The 27,826-nt window shown below is 40.3% G+C and overlaps 1 protein-coding gene across 2 annotated transcripts in view; it reads right to left on the reverse strand.

The window, feature by feature from the left end:
- Nucleotides 1–1,651: 1,651 nt before the first annotated feature.
- LOC135713420 (glutathione hydrolase 1 proenzyme-like) overlaps nucleotides 1,652–27,826 on the reverse strand; it is a 117,398-nt gene continuing 91,223 nt past the window's right edge. The window contains exons 7-8 of one of the 2 annotated variants that reach the window (XM_065236532.1): nucleotides 2,431–2,492; nucleotides 1,652–2,375 (exon numbers count right to left, since the gene is read on the reverse strand). In XM_065236532.1, coding sequence (XP_065092604.1) covers nucleotides 2,295–2,375; nucleotides 2,431–2,492 — 143 coding nt within the window. In that variant the 3' untranslated portion in view covers nucleotides 1,652–2,294. The remainder of the gene's footprint in view (nucleotides 2,376–2,430; nucleotides 2,493–27,826) is intronic. The other variant, XM_065236533.1, reaches the window with a different exon arrangement.

The raw sequence follows: 27,826 nt of genomic DNA on the forward strand, positions 1-27,826 counted from the left end.
AGAAAAAGCATTCGACAGTGTTTGGCATGAAGGTTTGATTGCTAAATTGAAAAAGTTTAATTTTCCACTTTATATTATGAAATTAGTTCAAAATTATTTAACTGACAGAACTCTTCAAGTAAATTATCAAAATTCCAAATCTAATCGACTACCTGTTAGGGCAGGAGTTCCTCAGGGCAGCATTCTTGGGCCTATATTGTATAACATTTTCACTTCGGACCTCCCTGATTTGCCTCAGGGTTGCCACAAATCTTTGTTCGCTGATGACACAGGCATTTCCGCTAAAGGAAGAAGTCTTCGTGTTATTTGCAGCAGACTGCAGAAAAGTTTAGATATTTTCTCTTCTTATTTACAAAAATGGAAGATTTCTCCCAACGCTTCCAAAACTCAACTTATAATATTTCCACACAAGCCTAGAGCTTCGTTTTTGAAACCTAGTAGTAGTCACATAGTCACTATGAACGGAGTTCCAATTTCCTGGTCAAACCAAGTGAAATATCTTGGATTAATACTTGACCAAAAATTAACTTTTAAAGATCACATTGAGGGCATTCAAGCCAAATGTAACAAATATATAAAATGTTTGTATCCTCTTATAAACAGGAAATCCAAACTTTGCCTGACAAATAAACTTCTAATATTTAAACAAGTTTTTAGACCGGCCATGCTTTACGCTGTGCCAATATGGTCTAGTTGTTGCACTACCAGGAAAAAAGCACTTCAAAGGATTCAGAACAAATTTCTGAAGATGATTTTGAAGTTGCCTCCCTGGTACAGTACTACCGAAGTACATAGAATTTCGAATGTTGAGACTTTAGCACAAATGTCCAACAAAATAATTAATAATTTCAGGAAAAAATCGTTGCAATCCTCAATTGCAACGATTAATTCCCTTTATACTTAGATAAGATTTAGTTTTAGTTTTTAGTTTTAAGATTTCAATTGTTATACTGACATGCAGGTTTGAAAAACCTGTTTAAAATACTGAATTGCTAAGGCAGGAACAATGTAAAAACACTTAGATATATATCATAACAATTAAGGCTGGTAAGTTGCTGTAGTAACTGGAGCACCTAGGTTAAAATGAAATGTAATTTATTTTGAATTTGGAACAAATAAAGAGTTAAAAAAAAAAAAAAGATTATATTTAGCAACTGCAGCTCGAACTGCAGCATACTTACTTACCTCAAGTCTCAAGAATTTCGGAAATTTTGCACTTATTTCCCGAAATTCACAAGTTTTGTTATTGTTTACATTTTTGTCCGGGTGAAAACGAGGGAATGGTTGGTAGTTATTTTTGCATTCATGGCCCGGAGAATGGACACAGCAAATAAATGCTAAATTAAAATGAACTATTGTTGGATCAATAATAGAATATTGTTATTTTTACAATAGTTGCAGTTGAAAAGTGGCTTATTAAAACAAAAATAATCCTATTTTGAATTTATATGAATAAGTATTATTGAAACAACAAAATGCAGTATAATTTCAACCGGAATTGTTTGTTTAAATACAACTAAAGTTTTGTTTGGTTCAATGCAAACAATTTTCTGTCCGTGTTGAAGAAGTTGTAGAGGAAGTTGCCACGTATCATTGGACAGCCAGGACCTCGCGGTTTTACCGTAACATTTGTGAACTCAACGTATTTTTTCGGAGTCGACCACGCCAATTACCGGTAGTGTGTCCGAATCGCAGTTCGAGAATCTGATCCCTCAACTACAGTGTGCGCCACCAATCCAGGCAAGTCAACTTACCCTTGTGGTTCGTTGAAACCTCGAGTCCGTCACCATACTCGAGGGGCGTACGGGACAGGTAGAGGCGTCCACCCCTGGCCCAAGAAGGTGATGCGGTAGCAGAGGAAGGAGAGGAACGACGACGACGGCAGTGGCAGGTGAAGGGGCCCCGAAGACAGAAGAAGAGTAGTGCTAGCACAAGGTAGGAGTAGACATCTAAGGAAGTGGGAGACCGTCCGTGAAGTGAGTGTCATCAAAACGAATAAAGTGGGAGTTTGTCTTAAGTGAACTTTGAGTGTTTTCTTGGTTCGCGGAATTATCACGAGCGTGTGCCGACCCTGAGGCTTGGAGATGGGGGTCTCATCAGTGCTGGGAGTAACACCGCACTGGCACGTTACACTATAATTTTTCAGAATGCAGTGATATGTAAACCACTCTTCTGAAATTTCCTCGAGCAACATCCTTCACCACGTATATCCTCGGCATTTTTCAAATTGAAATCCACCTTAATAGTACCTCTAAACTCGAGACTAAACTATCACCCGAATGAGGATAACCCCGTCAGTGTAAAATCTTATAATAAGCCTCAAAATCCAGGTCACCCAAGAATAGGTTAAGCAAGAAAGGTTTACTGGAACACAACTATAATAAAGTTAATGTTAAAAATATTGAAAACAAAAACAGTTACCATAGCTACCGCTGTTGTTATTTTTGTTCCTCCAGCAGCACCGACTATTAGTTTGACATTGCCATCGTTTCCTGAAATAAACATAAAATGGTTAGTAACACTGTAAGGTTTTGCACCGCCGGGGTTAACCTCAATCTGAAGACAGTTCAGTGGTACTGTTATACTCCGTTCACAGTACAGCCTATATCACGTAATATAGGCTGTCTTGCAATGAGCACTCATACATACACTAATAAGAAGTCAATGATTGTTTGTATGTGTCCCATACATGATTTTTTGTAATGTGGTAAACAAATGATATATATGTGTCGGACACATAGTTCTCATGTGTACACATACAATTCATGTGTAACAACACATACTATTCATTTGACTCATAAATTTCATGTTTATGTGTGGACACATGAAAATCATGTGGAATTTTACATGGAAATTCGCCAATAACAATGTGTCGATGGATTTCCAGTGAATATTAGATGTATGAGTACTCATGGCAAGACAGCGTATATCACGTGATATACGCTGTAATGTGAACGGGGTATTACCAACAATCAAACGAAACTAACGATTTTAAATTGGCTCACCACTTTAGTAGCCTATTGGTCCCAAGCAAACGATTAACGTACCCTATTCTAGTTGAAATTCTATTACTACACTATGTTTGTTTTGATTCGCTATGAAAGTTTGACAGATAACATCAGGGGTGTGTGGATTCATGCAGAACATGCAGGGGTGAGTGAAATAGCTTGGGACTGCTTGGGACCGTTGTTCTGGTACTGAGTGAGCCAAAAATAATAATGATTTTCTTCGGGACCCAGTGGTCTTAGAGTTACCTCTATGGTATTACCATAGAGGTAACGCTAAGACTAGAAGGTCCCTAAATAACGTGCTCAACTTTTTGGCTCAGCTCTGGTACTCTCTTCGGTCCCAAGCTAATCGATTCACCCCTCGAAACATAGGAAAAACCAATAACCCCTCATTTTATCTGTCAAACTTTCATAGCGAATCAAAACAAACATTGTGTAGTACTAGAATTTCGACTAGAATGGGGTACGTTAATCGTTTGCTTGGGACCAATAGGCTAGTCAAGTAGTGAGCCAATTTAAAATTGTTAGTACGAAGAAATACGAAGATTGTCTCTCTCAACGTCTCTGGAAAAAAAGACTAAGTGCTCGTAAACAGTACCACTGAAATATCAAAAAAGTTCAGCCGATTAACACTGAGTTAATTTGTGACGTCACGCTGCAGAGCCTAATTAGGTACACTTAGAAAAAATTACCGACTTCGGTAATTCTTTACCGAATTCTCAACAGCTGAACGGTCGGTAATTTTTTCGGTAAACGAAAAACGAGAAAATTACCGAAAAATCTGTAAACTGAATCAGCAAACTTAGCTGTAAAATTTATCGAACGATCGGTAAAGTTCACCGAAAAAACAAGCTTGATTTGTTATCAACTTTACTGGAAAACTGAAATTTTGGAGTCGATATGAAAAACGAAAACTACCGAAAGATCTCTAATTTTTAATAAAGGTTACCGGCTCAACTACTTTAATATTGTTTTAAAGAATTTTCTTCGTATTTACAATGAAATTAAACACAATTTTCCACGTTCTGATTTCGGCGTTGGTCGCAAGTTGATATTTCTTGGGATATTTCAAAAGTTATTGGAAGGTGATCAGAACCGAATTCAGCATGGGTAACCAATTGGCTACAAAGTTGACATGAATCAGTTAAGACCAAATCAATAGTTGAGAGATTTCTTGCTGAAAATAAGCATGTTGGGCTGTTTGGGTATTGAATAGTGTAATAACCTGCAGAACAATCATCAAACAGAATATTACCATTGAAATTGCTTTGAGCATTATTCCATGAGCGATGTTTTGCATTAAGGGGAAGCTCACCGGCCCAAAAATAAAAAAAATATTTTCGGTACGTTTTTATTTTTCTAAAAATATTGGGAAAAATTATCAAAAATCCAAGAAAATCAGTTTCTTCCTTAGATTTTTGTCAAAAATAACATACAAAATTTTTTTTTCTATCCCATCATGAAAAAAAAATTGGACTCTCAGAAAAACCGAAAAGTTGATGTTTTGTGGTTTTTTGAGTCCAACTTTATGCCATAATAACTTATAAAACATGTTTTTGCACGTGAATTTTCTTTAAAAAATTAGAAAAAATGTGATTTTTTTAGATTTTTGATACCATAGAGATGAACTAGCCTAAGGCTAAAAATCTCTTAAATAAAGAATTAAAAAAAAAAAGACTTTTGATACTTTTTTTTCAATATTTTTAGAAAAATCAAAACGTAATTTTTTTTTTCGGAGCGGTCTGCTTCCCCTTAAAATCACCAACAATGAAGAATGTAGTCCTATGACGGGTAAGTGTGACCCCTGAAAAATGCTTTTCCACGCATTGGAATGGCAAATAGGCAGCTATAAACGTAAGTTGTCCATTTATTGTGTCAACAGAAACTCTCAAAGTTTCAAAAACTTTGGTTTTAAATGAAGAATCAATTTTATGTTTGATTCGTCTATGAACAATGATGGCAACGCCACCACAGGCTTCATCAAGACAATCATCTTGTGATAGAGTCACAAGCCCACAGCGTATATTCATTTACCGCTTTAAATTAAAAAAAAGGGTTGTGTCCTAGACACGACCGCAGTATGACGTAGAACCACGCAAAATTGATGTTTTCCATGCATTTTTGACTATTATACTTTATCTTAAAATTTTCAAGTATTTCAATGTTTCGGTTATGGTTCACTTAAAACAATTTACACATTTTTCTTGACAAATATTCATGTGAAATTCCACATGATTTTCATTTGACCGCAGAATCCACTCAGAAGTACACATACAATTTATGCATGGTTTTTATATGTACATGCATGGTTTTTATATGTACACATATTAAGTATGTGGCCGACACATAAATATCATTTGTTGATCACGTTGCAACAATTCATGTGTGGGACACATAAAACAATATTAGAAATTTTGTTAGTGTTCAATGTTGGCTTGCTAGCTTCTCTATCTATGATGCACCATATATGGATTTAGGTTAACATCCTCCCTCCTTTTTTACATATTCTGCACAAAACATACTTTCTGCCCCACCCCATTCATAAAAAAACGGTGGGAAATCGTGTCAGGTGCGGTTGCACATCGTTCTGCTTGAACCTGAAAAGATATAAAACAGCGCTGCTGTCGTGCCTCTACTCATCAGTGTCATCATTCTCTGCTTGATCGTCAAACAGTACAGTTCGGCTTTTGCTCGCTCTGACGAGTTGTTCGAAAGTTTCTAGTTTGTTCCAAACGTTCGCAGTTTAATCGCGGCGTCAGTAGTGACGGTCACTTCGTGTGATGGGAAGACAGCGCTCCGGGAGCAGGCTCCGAGAGAAAGCGGAGAAGAAGAACAGCGGTGAAGGTAGCTTGAGTGTACCTTTTTTGAATAGGTACGCTACTCTTCCCACCGATGTTAGAAATACCACCTCTGGCACGGTGAAGCGGACCAAGAAAAGGAAGAAAAATCAGGGCCAGTCCGATGGTACGAGTGGACGTGACGATACTACCGCGTCGAACGTCAGCGTCATCGGTGATTTCGGTGACGCCATCGACAATGAGAATTCCGCCGGCCCGAGTGGGCCAAAAATAAAGCTTCCTCCACTGGGCATCACAGCGGAGTTTAAGCTTGGCAGGATCGGCACCAAGGTGATGCTCCATATGAAAGCGGAGTACGAGGTGGTCGTAAAATATTTGAAGGATTCCAATGCGGAATTCTTCACGCATGACATCCCCGGTGAGAAACCCTTCAAGGTAGTCATCAGGGGCCTACCAAACTTCGACCCCAAGATGATCGAAGCCGAAATCAAGTACCGGTACAAGCTGGCCCCAATCGCTGTCTTCCGAATGACAAGAATAGACGAAAATATGAAGACGTACCCGTATTGTCTTTTACTGGTGCATTTCCAGAAAGGGACGGTGACGCTCAATGCGCTGCAAGCCATCCACTCGATCTACTTCATCATCGTACGATGGGAGCCATACCAACAATCAATACGAAACTAACGATTTTAGCCTATTGGTCCCAAGCAAACGATTAACGTAACCCATTCTAGTCGAAATTCTACTACTACACAATGTTTGTTTTGATTCACTATGAAAGTTTGACAGATAAAATGAGGCGTTAGTGAATTTTCCTATGTTTCGAGAGGTTAATCGATTAGCTTGGGATCGAAGAGATTACCAGAGCTGAGCCAAAAAGTTGAGCACGTTATTTTGGGACCTTCTAGTCTTAGAGTTACCTCTATGGCCATACCGTGATGGCCATCGTGACGTAACGCAGTGCCAGCGGTGTCTCAATTTTGGACACGGTACTCACAACTGCAACATCAAGCAACGCTGCAGCAACTGCGCTCACGAACACGCCATTTCTGACTGCCCAGCGGATGGAGCCGTGGCGTTAAAAGGCGCCAACTGTGGTGGTGCACATCAAGGTTCCGACAGACAGTGCTCCAAACGCGAGGACTTCAAACGCATCCGAAAGCAGGCGTCAAGCATCAATCAACCAGGACGCAAGAAGGACAAAACCCCAGCATTCAGGACGGAGGATTTCCCGCCTCTTCGTGCTCCCCAGCAAAGACAAGCAAATGCGCGGGTGCAGAAGCTTTCGGTGATTCTGCTGGGCTCTCCATCCCCCCTGGATTCTGGAGACAACCAACAGTGCAAAACAATAACCCCAATCTGTTCTCAGCAGACGAACTGATGGAAATTTTCATCAACATGTCCGGTGCTCTTCGTAAGTGCCGCAATAAGCCCGAACAGATCCAGCATGGCGTCTAAACCACTAAGTATCGTCATCTGGAATGCTTGCTCTGTAAGAGCAAAAGATATTGAGCTTGCCGATTTCCTCCGCAAGCACAGCATCGTCGTGGGCCTTCCAACCGAGACCCATCTAAAGTCCGGCGACAGCTTCTGGTTGCCTGACCACAACATTATTCGGCTTGATCGCACCAGCTCCAGGGAGGGGGGGGGGGGGTGGTGTTGCGGTCGTCGTCAAGAAAGGAATAAAATACCACACTCTGTCCCATATCCGCACCTCTATCATCGAGGCTCTTGGTGTGGAGGTGGAGTCGTCGACTAAATACGTCCAGTTCATCGCCGTCTACTGCCTTCGACAGTGTGCCGCCAGCAGTGGACTAGCGGCTAAATTCAAGAAGGACCTGTCCACCATCACCCGTGACGGTTCCCGCTTCGTAGTAGGAGGAGATTTAAATGCTCATCATGAGGCCTGGCAGAACTATCAGCAGAACCAGAACGGTCGCCTGCTGTTCGACCACTCACAGCATGGGCTGTACTCCGTTTGGTTTTTGAATGAGCCAACATTTATCTCACCGGCGGGCAGGAACATCATCGACAACCCGTCGCTTGACACCGTCGAGGACATCGATCGAGCGTTGGAGGGACTAACCGTGGCTGACGAGGCGTGCGTCCGACGAGTTCCTGTGAGGGGTAAGTTTATTGCCATTGATTCCCACACCCAACTCTTGATTCGCCTGAGAAATGTTCGTAGACACCAGTTCCAGAGTACCAGAGATCTAGCGAGGAAACGTGAAATGGCCGATCTGAACAAGGAGATTGCTTCCAGAATGGTCTCACTCCGGAACGAAAGTTTCGGGCGGTTTGTCCAGAATCTGGACGACCGCTCCAGACCATTCTGGAAAGTTGCCAAGGTCTTAAAGACGCACCCCAAATCCATTCCACCACTCAAAGATGAAACTGATGACGATCGGCTCAAAATCACCCCTCAGGAGAAAGCAAATGCGATTGGTGAGCATATTGCCAAATCGCACTTGCTTGGCTGCAACATCCAAAATCCGCTCGAAGTTTAGGTTGAGCAATGCGTACTCAACCTTGATTCCTCCTCTTGTTCCATCCCTCCGGAGGATATAATCACAGTGGAACAGATTTGCTCAGCGCTGAAATGCACCAAAAACATGAAGGCCCCCGGGTTTGACGAAATATTCAACCTAGTATTGAAAAATCTCAGCATGAAGGTTCACTCTCTGCTGGCTGCTGTCTTCAACAGGTGCTTGGAACTGCACTACGTTCCAAGTATCTGGAAGACAGCGAAAATCATACCTATCCGCAAACCCGGGAAGGACCCAACGCTAGCTTCAAGCTACAGACCAATCAGCCTCCTTTCAGCGCTGAGCAAATTGTTCTCGAAACTTATTCTCAATCGTTTGCTCAAGTTTGTCGAGAAGCACAACATTCTCCTACCAGAACAGTACGGGTTCAGGAAGGGGCACTCCACAACTCATCAGCTAGTACGGGTGATGAATAACATCCGAAGTAACAAGGCTGTATCCAAGTCCACAGCCATGGCATTGTTAGACGTTGAGAAAGCGTTTGACAATGTCTGGCACAATGGGCTTGTATATAAGCTTTGTAACTTCAACTTTCCTTTGCATCTTGTTAAAATCACCCGTAACTACCTTCAGCAAAGGTCGTTTAAGGTATCGTTGAATGGCTGCCTTTCAAACACGTTCTCCATCCCAGCAGGAGTTCCGCAAGGAAGTCTCTTGGGCCTTTTGCTTTACAGCATCTACACTTCAGACATTCCTCCCCTCGGAGACGGTTGCGTGTTCTCCCGAAAAAAAATAACAACAAAAATACATTAAAAAACAATGTAACAATAAGACGAAAATTATTGTCTTAACAATGATTTATATTGTTACGTCTACAATAAATTAACCTTGATTTATGTTGTACAAAACAATAAATTTCATGGTAAATGGAAAATTTACAATAAAAAAGGGGGGTTGTTAAGTATCTTAACAATGAAATTTTCGTGATTTTCCCATATAATTTTTTTTCAATAACATTATATATTATTGTTATTTTACTGTTGGTTGGTGAATTTATTGATTAAAAAAAATAACAGTGTACTTTAGAGTGTATGTGTTGGCTTGACAGATCTACTTTATCGACTTTAAAAATAAATCGAAAAAATAAAACATTGCCGCGGGAAGGGAAGGGGTGGTATGTCTGTTACGGGTGGTCCTTTTTTTTACTGGATATGGATCGAGATTCGATCCGGAACTTTTGAGAAATGCAGGCCAACTCCCCTGCGCTCGATATCTCTAGGTCACGTCTCCTTGGTGGTTGAGCGTCGTTGATAAGTTAATGCATTCGACTGGAGAGAATCGCCCATGAAATATGCTTCCACCTGAGAGTTCCTTCCTGACATCTTCAAGTGGTGGAATTTTTTATTATTATTGTATGATTATTGACTGCACGGAAAAGGTCTCCATTAAGCTTTAGAGAGGGTCTAGGATAAGAGATGAGCGGACGCGGACTGGCTGGTTTTGAGCCAAACGAACTGTCAAAGCAAGAGCCATACGAGCAGCGCCTATCTTGATTACATGGGCAGTGTTGCTGACCCTCTCATAGTATCATGCTTCAATCAGATTTATTTTTATTGTTCGTGAAGTAACCCACAATGAAAATACACCAATATTTAATGTAACAACAATTTTTATTGTAATAGAGTTGTTCATTATTGTCCATGATCGAATCATGTTAACAATAAAATAAATTAAAAATACGATAAAAATCATTGTAACAACATTTTATTATGTAAATTCATTGTACAGCTAGGTAGCAGTTTTGCCGTTTTCGGAAGAGTACAACATTATAACAATCATTTTTATTGTCGACAATAAATATTAATGTTAGAGCATTGTTTCCACTGAAAATTTCACTGTAATTTTTTTTTCGGGCTTCCTATTCGCAGATGATACCGCAATAACCGTCTAGGGTAGGATGCCTTGCGAAATAACAAACAAGCTCCAACGATGTCTTGACGCCTTTGCTGATTATGCCACCACGAGGAAAACTCAAAATCAATGCCTCCAAAACTCAGTCCGCATCGTGCTCTCTTGCCGTGCGGATCTATTTGCTTTTTGCTTAAGGAAGTGTTACTACTACCTAAAGCTACAATAAATTTAAACAGCACTTTTCAGTGCTCAACCTGTAAAAATTTTCTACCTTTTTCAACTCCTCTTATTCCTCTTCGATCCTTGTTTGGACCCTACCCGAGGTAATCCTTCTTGGATATCGATTTGGAAAATTCCTCTTCGATCCTTCAGATTCTTATAGTAATCTGCTTGGAAGTCGATTTGGATAAAAATTTACTGTCGCCATGGCGCCTAAACGCAAAAGAAAGGGGCAAACTCTTGACCCCCCATTCTGATGAAATTAATTTGAGTAATCAATTTGATTTGCTCACGGATGATGAGAATGATCCATCATCCAAGAAAAATTCTAGTAAACTTTCCCGGCTTAATGCCAAGAAGGAAAAGATTCCCCCTATTGTGATAATCACTTCCGATTTCCATGCTCTTCGCATGGAACTTTTGAATTTCGTGAAAGTTAAGTTTTCACTACAAATTGGACGTCGGGGTGAATGCCGTGTATTGGCTGAAACCTTGGACGGCTTTAAATGTCTTCTCAAGTATCTTACTGAGAAGAAGCACAAATTTTTTACTTACGACACCAAAACTGAACGTGTGTTCAAGGTTGTCATGAAAGGACTGCCCAGTGGTGAATCCCTGGATCAGATCAAAGATGAACTGGCAAAATTACTTGGAGTTGTGCCACTCCAAGTAATCAAAATGAAAATGAAATCCCGTCCTGGCGATTCGCGCAACGGGATTTCTAATGATTTTTATTTAGTTCACTTCAAGTCTAGTGAACTAAACAACCTTAAGGCCTTAGAAAAAGTTAGCCTTATGCTCCATGTCCGAGTGAAGTGGGAACACTTCAGGAAGACTGGAGGAAATTTCCAAAACCTCACTCAGTGCCGTAAGTGCCATGGATGGGGTCACGGAACTAAAAATTGCTACATGCCAGCTAAATGCATGAATTGTGGTGATTCCTCTCACGCATAGGACGACTGTCCTGTGAAGGAAGATCCTAAGAAATTTAAATGTTCAAATTGTGGTGAAAACCACAAATCCAATTTTTGGGAATGTAAGACTCGCAAAGCGATCCTACAATCTCGTTCTAACCGTCAGGTAGGAAACGCTCCACGTTTCCGACCAGGTACAAATTCCTCTGCTGTTAACAACGGTCAGCGAGGAACAAATTCTACATTCGTACCCTTAGGTACAAATATCACTCCTGCTTCAAATGTTTCATCTGTACCTACTCCCCTCGCTGCTAACAATGTTCAGCGAGTTAATGGAGCTACCTATGCTGCTATTGCAACGGGTAGAAATCAAAATACTAACCAACGTTCTAACGGAAATTTTGACAATTTTGACTTAGGAAGCATTACTGCTCCTAAATTGGAATTTTTACAGAATTCATTAATTGACATGATTTCTGATATGCTTAAATCTAACTCCATGTTTGATGCTATTCAAACTGGAGTAAAATTTGCTAATAATATTGTCATGACTTTAAATTTTTTTTCAATTTAGTAATGGATTTTAAAGCATTAAACAGTTTAAATTGGAATGCTCGATCTCTTAAAGATAATGAAGACGAGCTATTTAACTTTTTGAGAGTTCATAACGTGCATAGTGCCGTTATAACTGAAACGTTCCTTAAACCTGACCATAAGGTTAAGAAGGACTCAAATTATTTAATTTATAGAAATGATCGTCTTGATGGACCCTGTGGTGGCGTTGCCATCATTATTCATAGACGAATCAAGCATAAAATTGTTTCTTCATTTGAAACCAAAGTTTTTGAAACTTTGGGAGTTTCTGTTGAAACAAAATTTGGACAACTTACGTTTATAGCTGCCTATTTGCCATTCCAATGCGTAGGCCAGCAAAAGAATTTCCTCAAGGGTGACCTCCAGAAACTTACCCGTCATAGGTCTAAATTCTTCATTATTGGTGATTTTAATGCAAAACACCGCTCATGGAATAATGCTCAAAGCAATTCCAATGGTAATATTCTGTTTGATGATTGTTCTGCAGGTTATTACACTATTCAATATCCAAACAGCCCAACATGCTTTTTTTCTGCAAGAAATCCCTCAACTATTGATTTGGTCTTAACTGATTCATGTCAACTTTGTAGCCAATTGGTTACCCATGCTGACTTCGGTTCTGATCACCTTCCAGTAACTTTTGAAATATCCCAAGAAATAATTTCTAATCCCAACAGCTCTACTTTCAATTACCATAGGGCTGATTGGGAGCAATATCGAACATTTATGGAATATAACTTCGATCCAAACATTCCTTTGCAAACCAAAGATGAAATTAATTATGCTCTTGAATCTCTGACTACTTCTATAGTTGAAGCAAGAGCTGCCTCAGTACCAAAATGCGAGGTTAAATTCGATTCAATTATAATAGACGATGATCTTCAGCTATTGATCCGTCTAAAAATGTCCGTAGGAGACATTATCAAAGAACACGCGATCCTGCCATGAAGGTTATCTGGCGGGATTTGCAAAAACAAATTAAAAAGCGATTCTCTGCCCTGAGGAACAAAACTTTTCAAAATAATGTTTCTTAATTAGACCCGAGTTCCAAACCCTTTTGGAAACTCACAAAAAATTTGAAAAAACCTCAAAAGCCTATTCCAGCGCTTAAAGAAGGTGGTAAAATTTTGATCACAAATTTGGAAAAAGCTCAGAAACTTGCTAAGCAATTTGAGAGTTCCCATAATTTCAGTTTGGGTCTTACTAGTCCTATTGAGAATCAGGTTGCTCGGGATTATCTGAATATTTTCTCTCGGGAAAATATTTTTGATGATTCCTGGGGGACTGATTTGGACGAAGTAAGGTCTATAACTAAAAAATTTCAAAATATGAAAGCTCCAGGTGATGATGGAATTTTCTATATCCTCATCAAAAAACTTCCAGAGAGTACCTTGTCTTTCTTGGTAAAATTATTTAACAGATGTTTCCATTTGGCATACTTTCCTGATAAATAGAAAAATGCAAAAGTTGTTCCAATTTTGAAGCCGGATAAAAATCCAGCTGAAGCTTCTAGCTACCGCCCAATAAGTTTGCTTTCTTCAATAAGTAAACTTTTTGAAAAGATAATTTTGAATAGAATGATGCTTCACATCAATACGAACTCAATTTTTGCAGATGAGCAGTTTGGATTTCGCCATGGGCATTCAACTACTCATCAACTCTTGAGAGTTACCAATTTAATTCGTTCAAACAAATCTGAAGGCCACTCAACTGGAGTTGCTCTTCTAGACATAGAAAAAGCATTCGACAGTGTTTGGCATGAAGGTTTGATTGCTAAATTGAAAAAGTTTAATTTTCCACTTTATATTATGAAATTAGTTCAAAATTATTTAACTGACAGAACTCTGCAGGTAAATTATCAAAATTCCAAATCTAATCGACTACCTGTTAGAGCAGGAGTTCCTCAGGGTAGCATTATTGGGCCTATATTGTATAACATTTTCACTTCGGACCTCCCTGATTTGCTTCAGGGTTGCCACAAATCTTTGTTCGCTGATGACACAGGCATTTCCGCTAAAGGAAGAAGTCTTCGTGTTATTTGCAGCAGACTGCAGAAAACTTTAGATATTTTCTCTTCTTATTTACAAAAATGGAAGATTTCTCCCAACGCTTCCAAAACTCAACTTATAATATTTCCACATAAGCCTAGAGCTTCCTTTTTGAAACCTAGTAGTAGTCACATAGTCACTATGAACGGAGTTCCAATTTCCTGGTCAAACCAAGTGAAATATCTTGGATTAGTTCTTGACCAAAAATTAACTTTTAAAGATCACATTGAGGGCATTCAAGCCAAATGTAACAAATATATAAAATGTTTGTATCCTCTTATAAACAGAAAATCCAAACTTTGCCTGACGAATAAACTTCTAATATTTAAACAAGTTTTTAGACCGGCCATGCTTTACGCTGTGCCAATATGGTCTAGTTGTTGCACTACCAGGAAAAAAGCACTTCAAAGGATTCAGAACAAATTTCTGAAGATGATTTTGAAGTTGCCTCCCTGGTACAGTACTACCGAAGTACATAGAATTTCGAATGTTGAGACTTTAGCACAAATGTCCAACAAAATAATTAATAATTTCCGGCAAAAATCGTTGCAATCCTCAATTGCAACGATTAATTCCCTTTATACTTAGATAAGATTTAGTTTTAGTTTTTAGTTTTAAGATTTCAATTGTTATACTGACATGCAGGTTTGAAAAACCTGTTTAAAATACTGAATTGCTAAGGCAGGAACAATGTAAAAACACTTAGATATATATCATAACAATTAAGGCTGGTAAGTTGCTGTAGTAACTGGAGCACCTAGGTTAAAAATAAAATGTAATTTATTTTGAATTTGGAACAAATAAAGAGTGTCGAAGTAACCTATCTCGGCATGTTGTTTGACGAAAAGCTCCTATTCCACTCGCATGTGGAGAAAACCGTAATCAAGTGTTCCGCCTTGGTTAGGTGTATGCAGTGCTGTAAATTTTCATATTATTCGATTGAAGATGAACCACTACAACCATTCAATCATTCCTCGCCGATAGCTTGAAGTAGCCGGACGTAGTTTGTTCGTGTCTCCGTTGCGGGTATTGGTTTCGTAGCCGGTGGAGTTTGTTTTCCCATCATAGTGGTTTTTTTTTTATATCGCGCGTTTTACCTACCGTGCACGAAGTTCAGTGCCCAAGGCAACCGCAGTCAGCAGAGGAAGTAGCCACCTTTAGCGACGCTATAGGTGGACTATGATCTCACCGTCATCGTCTCATCACCACTCCAAAGCAGCAAGCAACAACAACAAAGCAGCAAACGGAGTGGCTGCACCAGCTCACACAGCCGGCACCGGCCGGTGTTAAGTATACTATACAATTAATTATATGATTTGAGTAGTAGCTATACTGAAGATCCGAGAGATGTCGCCCCTTCAGTGGTAGGAAAGTCATTTTTGCAGTATGGAGAATATCAGAAAATCCACGTTTTGTGACTAAACATGCTTTCACAGAAGGAAACAAATAAACGAGTGTTTACCTTATCACCATAGTAATGTACTCGTGCAATTTTTGTGCATCTAAAACTGCCCATAAAGTGGATAATGAATAAAAACTGAAAATTTCCATGCATTTTCAAATGGTTTCCTACCATTCCCATACATTCGAAGTGACTGGCCCTCTGGATGTGGATGATGTCAAAAACAACAAAACATGATTAATTGGCAAATCAAAGTTGGCACTCGTGGAGAATAGAAGAACTATGAAAGTGATGATGGTTTCAAAATTTTGCACGGGGAAGTATACGAGTGCAATCTTAAAATGCTTTTATTTTGAAAATGGAGCATTTTATTTAAATCTGGTTACTGCTACAGTGGTAGAAAAGCGGAAGTCTATGTTTACACCTAAAAATCTGAAAAGAAATTAAGTTTTCTGTATTATATGTCTATTGAGTAGTCCTGAAGTTTTCTACTAACGTAGCACTAACCAGATTTAAATAAAATGCTCCATTCACAGAATAAAAGCATTTTAAGATTGCACTCGTATACTTCCCCGTGGAAAATTTTGAAACCATCATCACTTTCATAGTTCTTCTATTCTCCACGCGTGCCAACTTTGATTTGCCAATAGTCTTCTCTAGCCCATTGCCGCGCTTTTGTTATAAAATTTTGCGCGTGGCTTTGCCCTCTCCCCTGATAGGGTTGTGAGGGCTATAGTGGTGCAACTTCTTGCAACTAGTAAATTTTTTTTTTTTTGATAATTTTGTTTTTGTTTTGCTTGGTTGTTCATATACTGGGCAACAAAATATTAACATCTAGTAGTTAAGTAGTTTAATTGGTGAAGGGTTCTTTAAGTTTTTTTTTTTTCTTTCCTTTTTAAGCGGTTGTGCACCGCTTTTGCGTAACACTCATGGCGTCTTCGGATACCTACGTTGCGCGAACTAGATACTACCAACCGTCTTCGAAAGGACCATGGGTTGTCTTTTTTCGGCCTAAAAATAAACCTTTGAAAACTGTCGACATTTCGAGAGACTTGCTGCGGAAGTATCCGGGAATCTTGGTACATAAGGAGAGATTCAATAAACTGCGTGTAGAAGCACCGACTTATGATGTGGCAAATAAAATTGCTGAACATGAGATGTTTAGTGTTGAGTACAACATCTACATCCCTTCTCGAGATGTGGAGATAGAAGGTGTGGTCTCCGACGCGAGTCTGAGTGTCGAGGACTTAAAACGAGCATCGGGTTGCTTCAAAAACTCGAAAATCGGTGGGCAGGTACAGATACTGGATGTTAGGCAACTGCATTCAGTATCTTTGCAAGATGGCAAGAAAGTTTATCAGCATTCAGACTCGTTTCGGGTGACTTTCGCAGGTTCAGTTCTCCCAAACTTTGTCAAAGTTGATGGTGCTTTTTTCCGGTGCGTTTGTTTGTACAAAGGGTATATAATTGTACCAACTGCAAAAGGCTGGGACACTCAGCTAGCCATTGCGGCAACAAAACTCGTTGTGGCAAATGTGGTGAAAACCACAAAGAGGATTCTTGCCACAAAGAATCAGTAAAATGCGCTTATTGTGGCGAGAATCCTCACCCCTTGCAGGAGTGCCCGATGTACAAGCAGCACTCCGATAAAGTGCAGCGTTCAATCTCTGGACGCTCCAAGCAGTCATATGCTCAAATGGTGAAGGCTGCATCAGCCGTCCAAGATGAAAATCAATTTTCGATTTTGTCAGCTGAAGAATCGGACTCTGACTCATCCGATGAGGGTGACTCTACGGTGGTACACGCACCTTTGAAAATGAACGGATCCTCAAAACGAAAATGCTCCTCCCCGAAAGTGCGCCGTAAGAAAACTAAAGTCACTCCCAGAGGATTGCAAAATTCCCAGGGTAATGGGGATGAAAAAATTAAATCGAAGGCTCCTACTGCTCCACTTCCTGGCTGCAGTAAGGATTTTCCGCCATTACCCAACAAAGAAAAGAAAAACAAAAAAGCTGCTCCTCAAACTTCTCAAAAGAAATCGAAGTCCGAACGCGGTTTGCTAGCTTTTTCGGACATTGTGGAATTCATATTAAATATGTTCAAGATACAAGACCCTCTTAGAAGCTTAGTTTCTGCCTTGCTTCCAACATTAGAATCATATCTTAAGCAATTGACTGTTTCATAGCCCCACCTTGCATCAATCATATCTTTCGATGGATAATTCGTCGAACGAGGTTGAAGATATGACCACTGTGCTACAGTGGAACTGCCGTAGTCTAGTGCCTAAACTAGACTCGTTCAAATTTTTACTTCACAATTCTGATTGTGATATATTTGCTCTCTGTGAAACATGGCTTTCTTCCGATAAAGAACTCAACTTCCACGATTTTAACATTATTCGCCAGGATAGAGACGATTCTTATGGAGGAGTACTTTTAGGGATCAAAAAGTGCTACTCTTTCTACAAAAGTTCCCTTCCTGCTCTATCAGGCGTCGAAATCGTCGCTTGCCAAATAAATGTGAAGAAAAATCTTTGCATAGCTTCAGTATATGTTCCACCAAGAACCTCCATTAGCCGTAGTCAACTCTGGAATTTAGTTTCGATTCTTCCATCCCAGTATTATTTCTAGGTGATATGAACTCCCATGGTACTGGGTGGGGCAATCTATACGATGACAATAGAGCGGCAATTTTTTACGATTTATGTGACGATTTCAACTTGACTATTTTGAATACTGGTGAAGTGACACGTATAGCTAAACCTCCGGCTCGAGAAAGCCGACTCGACATATCTTTGTGTTCAAGATCACTATCATTGGATTGTCTGTGGAAGGTTATCAATGATCCCCATGGTAGCGATCATTTGCCAATCATCATTTCAATTAAGTGTGGCCCTCAATCTGCAGAACCATCTCGAGTTCCATTTGATCTTACAAGGAACATCGACTGGCAGAAATATACAACGGCGGTGACTATCGGTATCGAATCAATAGATACGCTCCCACAATTGGAAGAATATCGATTCCTCACCGATTTGATATACAAAAGCTCTCTGGAAGCACAAAAAAGAAAAGTTCCAAGTGCATCCTTTAAAAGGAGACCAGCCACACCTGGATGGGACGAAGAATGCACAAAATTGTATGTAGAAAAATCTGATGCTTTCAAAGCTTTTCGTAGACACAAAGCCTCCACATACTTCGAGGAATATTCAAAGCTTGAGACAAAGCTGAAACAATTAATCAAAGCAAAAAAAACGCAATTATTGGCGCAATTTCGTCGAGGGACTCTCACGAGAAACCTCAATGAACACCTTGTGGAGGGTTGCTCGCAACATGCGTAACCCCTCATCTTCTAATGAGAGTGAAGAATACTCCAACCGATGGATATTCGATTTCGCTAAAAAGGTCTGTCCGGACTCAGTTCCAGCACAACACATTCTTCGAGAAGCGTCTCCAAGCGGCAGCTCTCTGGATAGACCATTCACAATGCTGGAATTCTCTATGGCTCTTCTTTCATCGAACAACTCCTCACCGGGAAGCGATATGATTAAATTCAATCTTCTGAAAAATCTCCCAGATATCGCTAAAAGACTCTTGCTAGACTTATTCAATTCCTTACTAGAAAACAACATTATACCGCCTGAATGGAAACACGTCAAAGTAATAGCCATTCGAAAACCTGGCAAACCAGCGTCTGACCATAACTCATACCGTCCGATTGCGATGCTTTCGTGCATTAGGAAATTGTTGGAGAAAATGATCCTTCGGAGACTCGATCAGTGGGTCGAAACAAATAACTTGCTATCAAATACACAGTTTGGGTTCCGCAAGAGCAAAGGAACACACGATTGTCTAGCGCTGCTTTCCACAGATATTCAACTGGTCTTTGCGCACAAGGAGCAAATGGCTTCAGTATTCTTGGACATTAAGGGGGCTTTTGATTCAGTTTCCATTGAAATTCGGTCAGACAATCTGGATAGATGTGGACTTTCTGGAATTTTAAATAATTTCTTGTACAATTTGTTGTCAGAAAAGCAAGTGAACTTTTCCCTTGGACAACTGACAACTTCCAGAATTAGTTACATGGGCCTGCCCCAAGTCTCATGTCTCAGCCCTCTTCTTTATAACTTTTACGTCAAAGATATCGACAACTGTTTGGCAGACAATGCACGCTTAGACAACTTGCAGATGACGGTGTGGTTTCCGTAAGAGGTCCACATGCCGTGGACTTGCAAGTACCATTGCAAAGTTCCTTAGATAACTTGTCGTCTTGGGCTAGGAATCTAGGGATCGAATTCTCGCCGCAGAAAACTGAACTGGTAGTGTTTACTCGAAAGCGGTACCCAGCCCAAATGCAACTTAATCTTTTGGGTAGAAACATTACTCAATCATTGTCTTTCAAGTACCTTGGGGTCTGGTTTGATTCAAGGTGCACTTGGAATACCCATATTACGTATTTGAAGCAAAAATGTCAGCAGAGGATCAACTTTCTCCGTTCAATTTGCGGCACATGGTGGGGTGCTCATCCGGGAGACCTCATAACGCTTTTTTTTTAATATTTCGTTTATTTTTCCAGGCTCATTTGCTGTAGCTTTGCGGAGCCGATATTCATTGTTTAGATAACAAAATTACTTAAAGCTAACGTTAGTAAAGCGGGGGCCGATTACTCGCGGCTATCTCGAGGTTAGGGGTAACAAATTGTAACAAATGGATGGCAGGGTAGGGATTGTAAACACAAGGTTTGGAGAGCAATGTGCTCTTGATCTCGAACTAGGCGACACTCTGATGAAAAAGACAAACATGGGGGTACACCGATGGGTAGCTAACAACTTGGGAGAACACAAGATGACACTAACTTCTTAATCCTCAAATCTATCCGTTTTAAAAACACATAAATTAAATTCAAATAGTCAAGGTCTCGGCTCGCCAAGACATCTCTAACGGGTATCGCGGGTTGTTTTCCTCGGGCCCTGAGGGATGTGGATAACTCAGATCTGGCAACACGGTGTAAGGTACACGACCAAACAACATGCTCGATATCGTGATAACCACTGCCACACGCACATAAATTACTGCCTGAGAGCCCAATTCGATAGAAGTGCGAGTCTAACGAGCAGTGATTGGTCATAAGCCTTGATATAACGCGTATAAAGTCGCGGCTCATGTCCAACCCTTTGAACCATGGTTTGTTCGACACCTGTGGGAGAATAGAATGTAACCATCTTCCCAATTCACCATCATTCCATTTTTGTTGCCAACTGATGAGGACTTGCTGGCGAGCAATGGAGAAAAATTCGTTGAAGGCGATTTGTCGCTCAAAAATATCGCCTTCCATAGCGCCCACCTTAGCCAATGAGTCCGCTTTCTCATTACCCGGAATTGAGCAATGAGATGGGACCCAAGCTAAGGTGATAGTATAGGAGCAGTAAGATAAAGCACTCAGTTAAGTTCGTATTTCAGGCAGGAAATACGAGGAGTGCTTCATCGGCCTCATTGAACGAATAGCCTCCAATGAGCTAAGACTATCCGTAAAAATGAAATAATGGTCAGAAGGTAGTGAGGCAATTCGCTCTACTGCGTAAAATATAGCTGTGAGTTCCGCAACGTATACGGAGCATGGTTTCTGCAGTTTATTGGAGGCGCTGTGAAATTGATTAAATACACCAAATCCAGTGGAAGCATTTATGGTTGACCCATCTGTGAAAAATCTTTTATCGTTACTTACATGGTGGTACTTGATTGCAAAAATTGAGGGAACAACCATCGACCGATGGTGATCTGGTATTCCATGGATTTCTTGCATCATGGTCAGATCAAAATTTACAGAGGAACTTTAGAAGGCTTGAAAGCAATCACGATTGGAGATTAATGAAGAAGGACCAACCTCCAGCGTCATGTAGGGGAGAACAGTACATAACGCACCCCCGGGGTAAGACGCACTTTTTCATTTTATTTTGAGTTTTTCTTGGAATTTTTAATCCAATTCTAGGATTTTTCATGCAGGATTTTGAGTTCAGATGCAATGCTAGATGTGCTGCTTGTTAAGACAACAAAAAAGTTACGTAAAAGCCATGAAAAACACAAATGAAAGTCAGCTGGTGCGTTCTGCCCAGGGGGTGCGTTGTATACCATTCTCCCCTACTCATAGTACAAACTCATGAATCTTGTTTGAGGATTTTGGTCGAGCAGCTTCTCAAAGTGTTCTATTACCAAAGGATTCAATACTTCACAACGGATGAGAAACCGGAAAGACAGCTCAGCGAAACGATCTGTCAGTGGGAGAACACCCGCGAGTACTTCGAGGCTCATCGTATGAGTCGAGTGCATACAGCCTAGCGCAATACGAAGGCAACGGTATTGAATCCGTTGCAGCTTAAGAATGTGTGTTTTTGCTGCGGATTGGAAGCAAAAGCTGCCGTACTCTAAAACCGAAAGGATGGTTGTTCGGTACAACCTGATCAGATCTTCCGGGTGTGCTCCCCACCAAGTTCCGGTAATTGTACGAAGAAAATTGATTCTTTGTTGGCATTTTTGTTTCAGATACGCAATATGTTTTCCCCATGTGCATTTGGAATCGAACCAGACACCTAAATACTTGAAAGATATACTTTGAGTGATTGTTCTACCCTTTAGTTGAAGCTGTAACTGTGCAGGATGATGCTTCCTAGAAAAAACAACCAACTCAGTTTTCTCCGGAGAGAATTCGATACCCAGCTTCATAGCCCAAGTAGACAAATTGTCTAAGGTATCTTGCAATGGTCCTTGCAGGTCCGGTGCACTTGGCCCTATAACGGACACAACGCCGTCATCTGCAAGCTGCCTTAGCGAGCAATTTTCATCAAGACAACCATCAATGTCTTTTACATAAAAATTATAAAGAAGGGGGCTTAAACATGAGCCCTGGGGGAGACCCATGTAACTAATTCGTGAAGTTGTCGAGTTTCCATGAGAAAAGCTCATATATTTCTCAGACAACAAGTTGCTCAAATAGTTGTTCATAATTGGTGAAAGCCCACTATCGTGGAGTTTATCCGAAAGGACATCGATACAAACAGAATCAAAAGCCCCCTTAATGTCCAAGAAAACTGAACCCATTTGCTGTTTTTGCGCATAGGCCAGTTGAATTTCAGTTGAAAGCAACGCAAGACAGTCGCTCGTTCCTTTGCCTCTCCGAAATCCAAATTGCGTATCTGAAAGTAAACCATTCGACTCGACCCATTTGTCTAGACGAAAAATATTCATTTTCTCCAACAATTTCCGTATACAGGACAGCATCGCGATGGGACGGTACGAGTTATAATCCGACGCGGGCTTACCGGGTTTTTGAATGGCGATAACTCTTAGACGCAGAAAAAAAAACTTTAAACGTAATAATATTTGACGTAAAATCAATAAGAATTTCATTTTGTTTTGGCTGCAAAAAGAAATCATTATTGTTTCAACAATCCAGTATTTTTGTTCCTCAAAACCCATGGATTGTTAAATCAAAATGAAAATCTTTTCGAATTTACAAGAGCTTTCATGGTTTTGACGTAAGCTGTCAAATTTGGCAGCTCGGTCAACAACAAAAATATGTTTGTTTTTAAAAGAGATTTCTTGTTGATTCAATCATATTTATTAAATGAAGTCTGACAATTCACGTAAAAGAAATAAAAATATGTTTATTGATTCAAAAATCCGGAGTGATTTGAGATTTGGATGTAATTGCTTTTAAAAACAAACACATCAATCACTGATTTCTCTTGAATAAAAGCTCAATCTCACAAACAAACTATACCAAATGATAGAGGAATCATTCCTCTACCTCATAGTGTTATTACTTTTCGATATTGAGCTTTTATTCGCGAGAAATCGGTGATTGTATTGTGTTTACAAATGCAATTACGCCCAAATCTCAAATCAGTCCGGAAACAATATGGCCAATTTTTTTGTTTTGTTTTCTTTTCCACTAATCATCCTTCGGAAAAGAAGTAAAGCCGTTGGTACCCGGTTAATTAGTTGATGGGTCGATATGTAGGGTCCAGGTGTGGGTAGGTGTGGTGCTCAGTACGGAAAACAAGATCGACGGAAAAAAAAATCAAGGAAAAAACAGAAAATTGATTATATTTAGCAACTGCAGCTCGAACTGCAGCATACTTACTTACCTCAAGTCTCAAAATTTTCGGAAATTTTGCACTTATTTCCCAAAATTCACAAGTTTTGCTATTGTTTACATTTTTGTCCGGGTGAAAACGAGGGAATGGTTGGTAGTTATTTTTGCATTCATGGCCCGGAGAATGGACACAGCAAATAAATGCTAAATTAAAATGAACTATTGTTGGATTAATAATAGAATATTGTTATTTTTACAATAGTTGCAGTTGAAAAGTGGCTTATTGAAACAAAAAGAATCCTATTTTGAATTTATATGAATAAGTATTATTGAATCAACAAAATGCAATATAATTTCAACCGGAATTGTTTGTTTAAATACAACTAAAGTTTTGTTTGGTTCAATGCAAACAATTTTCTGTCCGTGTACTTGCCTCCAATCATCCGGAACAATGTTGTGCTCCAGAAATTGATTGAATAAGTTCAACAAGCGTCTCTTCGCGACGTCTGGGAGATTTTTGAGCAAGTTGAACTTGATTCTATCCATTCCTAGAGCTGAGTTGTTACATGAGAGGAGAGCAAGTGAGAATTCCACCATCGAAAACGGGGAATCTATTTCGTTACTACCCGACGGACTATCACGAACGTTGGTTTGAACCGACACCGAATCCGGGCATACTTTCCGCGCGAAGCTGAATATCCAACTGTCTGAGTACTCCTTGTCTTCGTTGACCGGTGATGACGCGTTTCGCATTCTCCTGCCGACATTCCAGAGCGTTCTCATGGAAGTCTCGCGCGACAAACCATCGACGAACCGACGCCAGTAACCGCGTTTTTTGGCTTTAATCAAGCCCTTAAAAGTGTTCTCGAGGTCGATGTACCGCTCGAAATCCTCGACCTTACCGTGTTTGCGGAAGCGTTTAAACGCGGCGGACTTCTCGCTGTTTGCGTTGGTGCAATCCTTATCCCACCACGGAGTGAGAGGTCGTTTGCGAACGAAAACACCCGGAACGCGTTTCGTCTGTGCTTGAAGAGCACAGTCAACGATAAGTCGCGATAAAAAGGAGTACTCATCCAGCTGAGGGAGTATCTCAACCGAATCAGTACCACCGAGAACCGCGGACGCAAATTTTTGCCAGTCGATGTTTTTTGTGAGGTCATCGCGTACGACCTCAACCGAGCGAGTGGAAGATGAACCATTGGTAATAGAAATTTTGATTGGCAAGTGGTCACTACCGTAGGAATCTTGAATTACTTTCCACGAGCAATCCAACGATAGTGAGCTCGAACTGAGGGAGAGGTCTAATCTACTTCCTCTTGCTGGAGGTTTGGCCACTCGTGTTACTTCCCCAGTGTTTAGAATTGTCATATTGAAGTTACCGCAAAGGTCGTATATCAGGGTTGAGCGGTTGTCATCGTACAGTTCCCCCCAGCCTGTACCGTGGGAGTTAAAATCTCCTAAGATCAACCGAGGCTCAGATAAAGCTGAGCAGATATCTGAGAGACCTTGGCGAGAAATCGCAGTTCTTGGAGGAAGATATACTGAGGCAATACTGAGGCTTTTACCTCGAATATTTACCTGACATGCGACAACTTCAATGCCTGTCACGGAAGGCAGATCGATTCTATGAAAGGAATGGAGCTTATTAATCCCGAGAAGCACCCCTCCATACGAATCTGCTCGATCAAGGCGAATAATGTTAAAATCGTGGAAAGGGAGATCAGTGTCTGAAGAAAGCCATGTTTCACAAAGAGCAAATGCATCACAAAGTGAGTTGTGAAGTAAAAATTTGAATGTGTCAAGTTTCGGTATAAGACTTCTACAGTTCCACTGAAGAACAGAGATCATATCCCCGACCTCATTCGGAAAATTATCCATCAAAGGATATGATCGATGCAAGGAAGGACCACCTAGAAGCTAGTTGCTTCAAAAGAGTTTTCACGAATGGAAGCACTAAATTAATAATGTTCCGAGTTGAGTCAGAGACGTTGAATATATTGAAGATGCTCTCCACAATTCCAGAAAACGTGAACATGGCATCATGTTCTTGCTGATTATTCAGCTGTTTTTCTGGCTGAAAAACTGGGATATCTGGGGTTTTAGATGATCCCGGAAGTGGCGGAAAGTCCTTGTTAAAATTACAAGATTTAAATCCCGGTGGTGGGGGTTTCGGTACATTTCCGCTACCTCTTAAATTTGTCAAGGTAGGTTGGGAGTCCATACGAGAGGTCTTACGCGGATTTTGAGTGACGTTTTTTTTTAATCGCTTTCTCGTGTTGCCTTTAAAGACAAAGGGACTACCTTCACCAACCTCTGAGTCAGAGCCCTGATCATCATCTGGCAAAATGGAGTATGTGTTTTTGGTCTTTGGGGGTGGTTTGAGAAGATGAAGCGGTGTTTTTTAAGAGTTCTGCAAGTGAACTCTTGGAGCGAGCTTGCAAAGACCGCTTAAGTTTTTCTCCCTGCTGTTTGTACTTCGGGTAATCAACCAAAGCATGCAGAGTATCCTTGCAGTAAACACATTTTGGGGTAGCCCGGCAAGGACCATCTGCATGCAGCTCGCCGCATTGATCGCAGCTCGGTTTGTTGGAGCAGAAGTCAGCGGTGTGACCAAGTTGCTTGCATTTTGAGCAGTTCATTACCCGCGGTACAAACAAGCGTACAGGCAGTCGAACTTTCCCAATTACGACGTAGTCAGGTAGCGCCGATCCTGAAAAGGTCACACGGAACGAGTCTGACAGAGAGTACGTTTTTTTCGTGCCAATGAGAGACACTGATTGCATTTGGATGCAATCCAGAATCTTCACTTTCGGAAGGGCACGGTTTTTAAAAATACCGAAGGATTCGGCATGAAGAAAATCTTCGCAAGTAAGACTCGCTTCGGTGACCACTCCTTCGATTTCTACGTCGCAACTGGGGATGTAGACTCGATATTCCATCGTAAAAAGCTCATAGGCAACAATTCGGTTTGCCTGTTTCAGGTCATCAACGGTAACGCGCAGTTTGTTTGGCGTCACCTTAAATATATCGGTTACGGCCGAAAAATGTTTTGTCAGATCCTTCGAAATCCGAGAAATATTCAAAGGTTTTTGTTTGGGCCGGAAAAAACAACCCACGGATCTTTTGAGCCGCTTGGGTAAGCTTTATGGCGGGGGGTCGCAGAAATTTTTAAGGGAACGGTTGGAGTAGGGGGAACAGGTGGACGAGGGGGCGATGGTGGAGAAGGGGGGGCAGGGGGTGCAGGAGGCTGTTGTTTAGACATCACCTTTGGGTAAGCTCCAGTGCTCGTTTTGGTGTCCGAAGTAGAGTCCCCTGAGGTATCCATTTTCTCTTCAGTGAGAAGCAGATTTTCGAATGATGGAGATTCAACAGACTCATCATCGGAGATATCTGCTAGCGAAATACCCCCGCCATCATTTGTTTCATCCATTGCGGGGTCTTAAGTACCTCCGCAACAGATTTCGACATAAACAAGAAAAAAAAATATGCGTAAGGAAAACAAAAAAAAAATTAAAAAAAAATAATAATAAAAAATATAAAGGGGAAATGACGGCTTCGGCATGACAGACTATTTTCGGCAACCCAAATTGAAACACTATTTTCACTGGATTTTCTTACGAAAACACTTCGCTGAATGCATGCAAACGATTCTTTATGCTTTCAGCTTCAATTTGACTATATTTTTACCACTGAGAAAAAGCAATCTAGCAGGGTTTTCTTGAAATGAAACACACGCACTACAAATTGTAGCTGATTTCGAGCTGCCGATAATAGAACAGCAGATTTACATGCAGTTCAAATGGAACGGTTGCCGAAGAAAAACTGGTTGCCGACAATACTCGCTCTCACTAGAGAAGATTGGAGCTTTGTAAAAGCGTTTCAAAACAGTTTTTGACACTTCTTTCGACTGAATTTGTTAGAGCAGCTGGCAGCAAAAGATTGTAAACAAACCAATACTGCATATGTGTGCGTTCCATAGAGAAAAAGGCTATAGAACGAAGCTCGCTGCTTAGGTTGCCGAGAATACATAAATTCCCCTATATAAGAAAAAATAAACTTATCCAGAAAATAAAACGGTAAAAATAATACTTAATCCAACAAAGCAAAAAAAATGTGCCAGGAAAGTTAATCAACACTATAGGGAGATTAATCAGACTGCAAAAAAACAGTAAGTGAAAAAAAAGAAAAAAAAATGAAAACTTTTTCAGGAAAAAACAAAAAGGTGTCAGAAAAGTTAATCAACACTATAAGGATTGCAAAAAAAAAAGACCGAAATGAAAAAGAAAAAGAAAAAAAAATGAAAACTTTTTCAGGAAAAAAACAAAAAGGTGTCAGAAAAGTTAATCAACGCT

This window comes from Ochlerotatus camptorhynchus, unplaced genomic scaffold (genome assembly GCF_037179485.1).
Source record: "Ochlerotatus camptorhynchus isolate MF236.1 unplaced genomic scaffold, CSIRO-AGI_Acam_v1.1 ptg000555l, whole genome shotgun sequence".
Taxonomy (NCBI): domain Eukaryota; kingdom Metazoa; phylum Arthropoda; class Insecta; order Diptera; family Culicidae; genus Ochlerotatus; species Ochlerotatus camptorhynchus.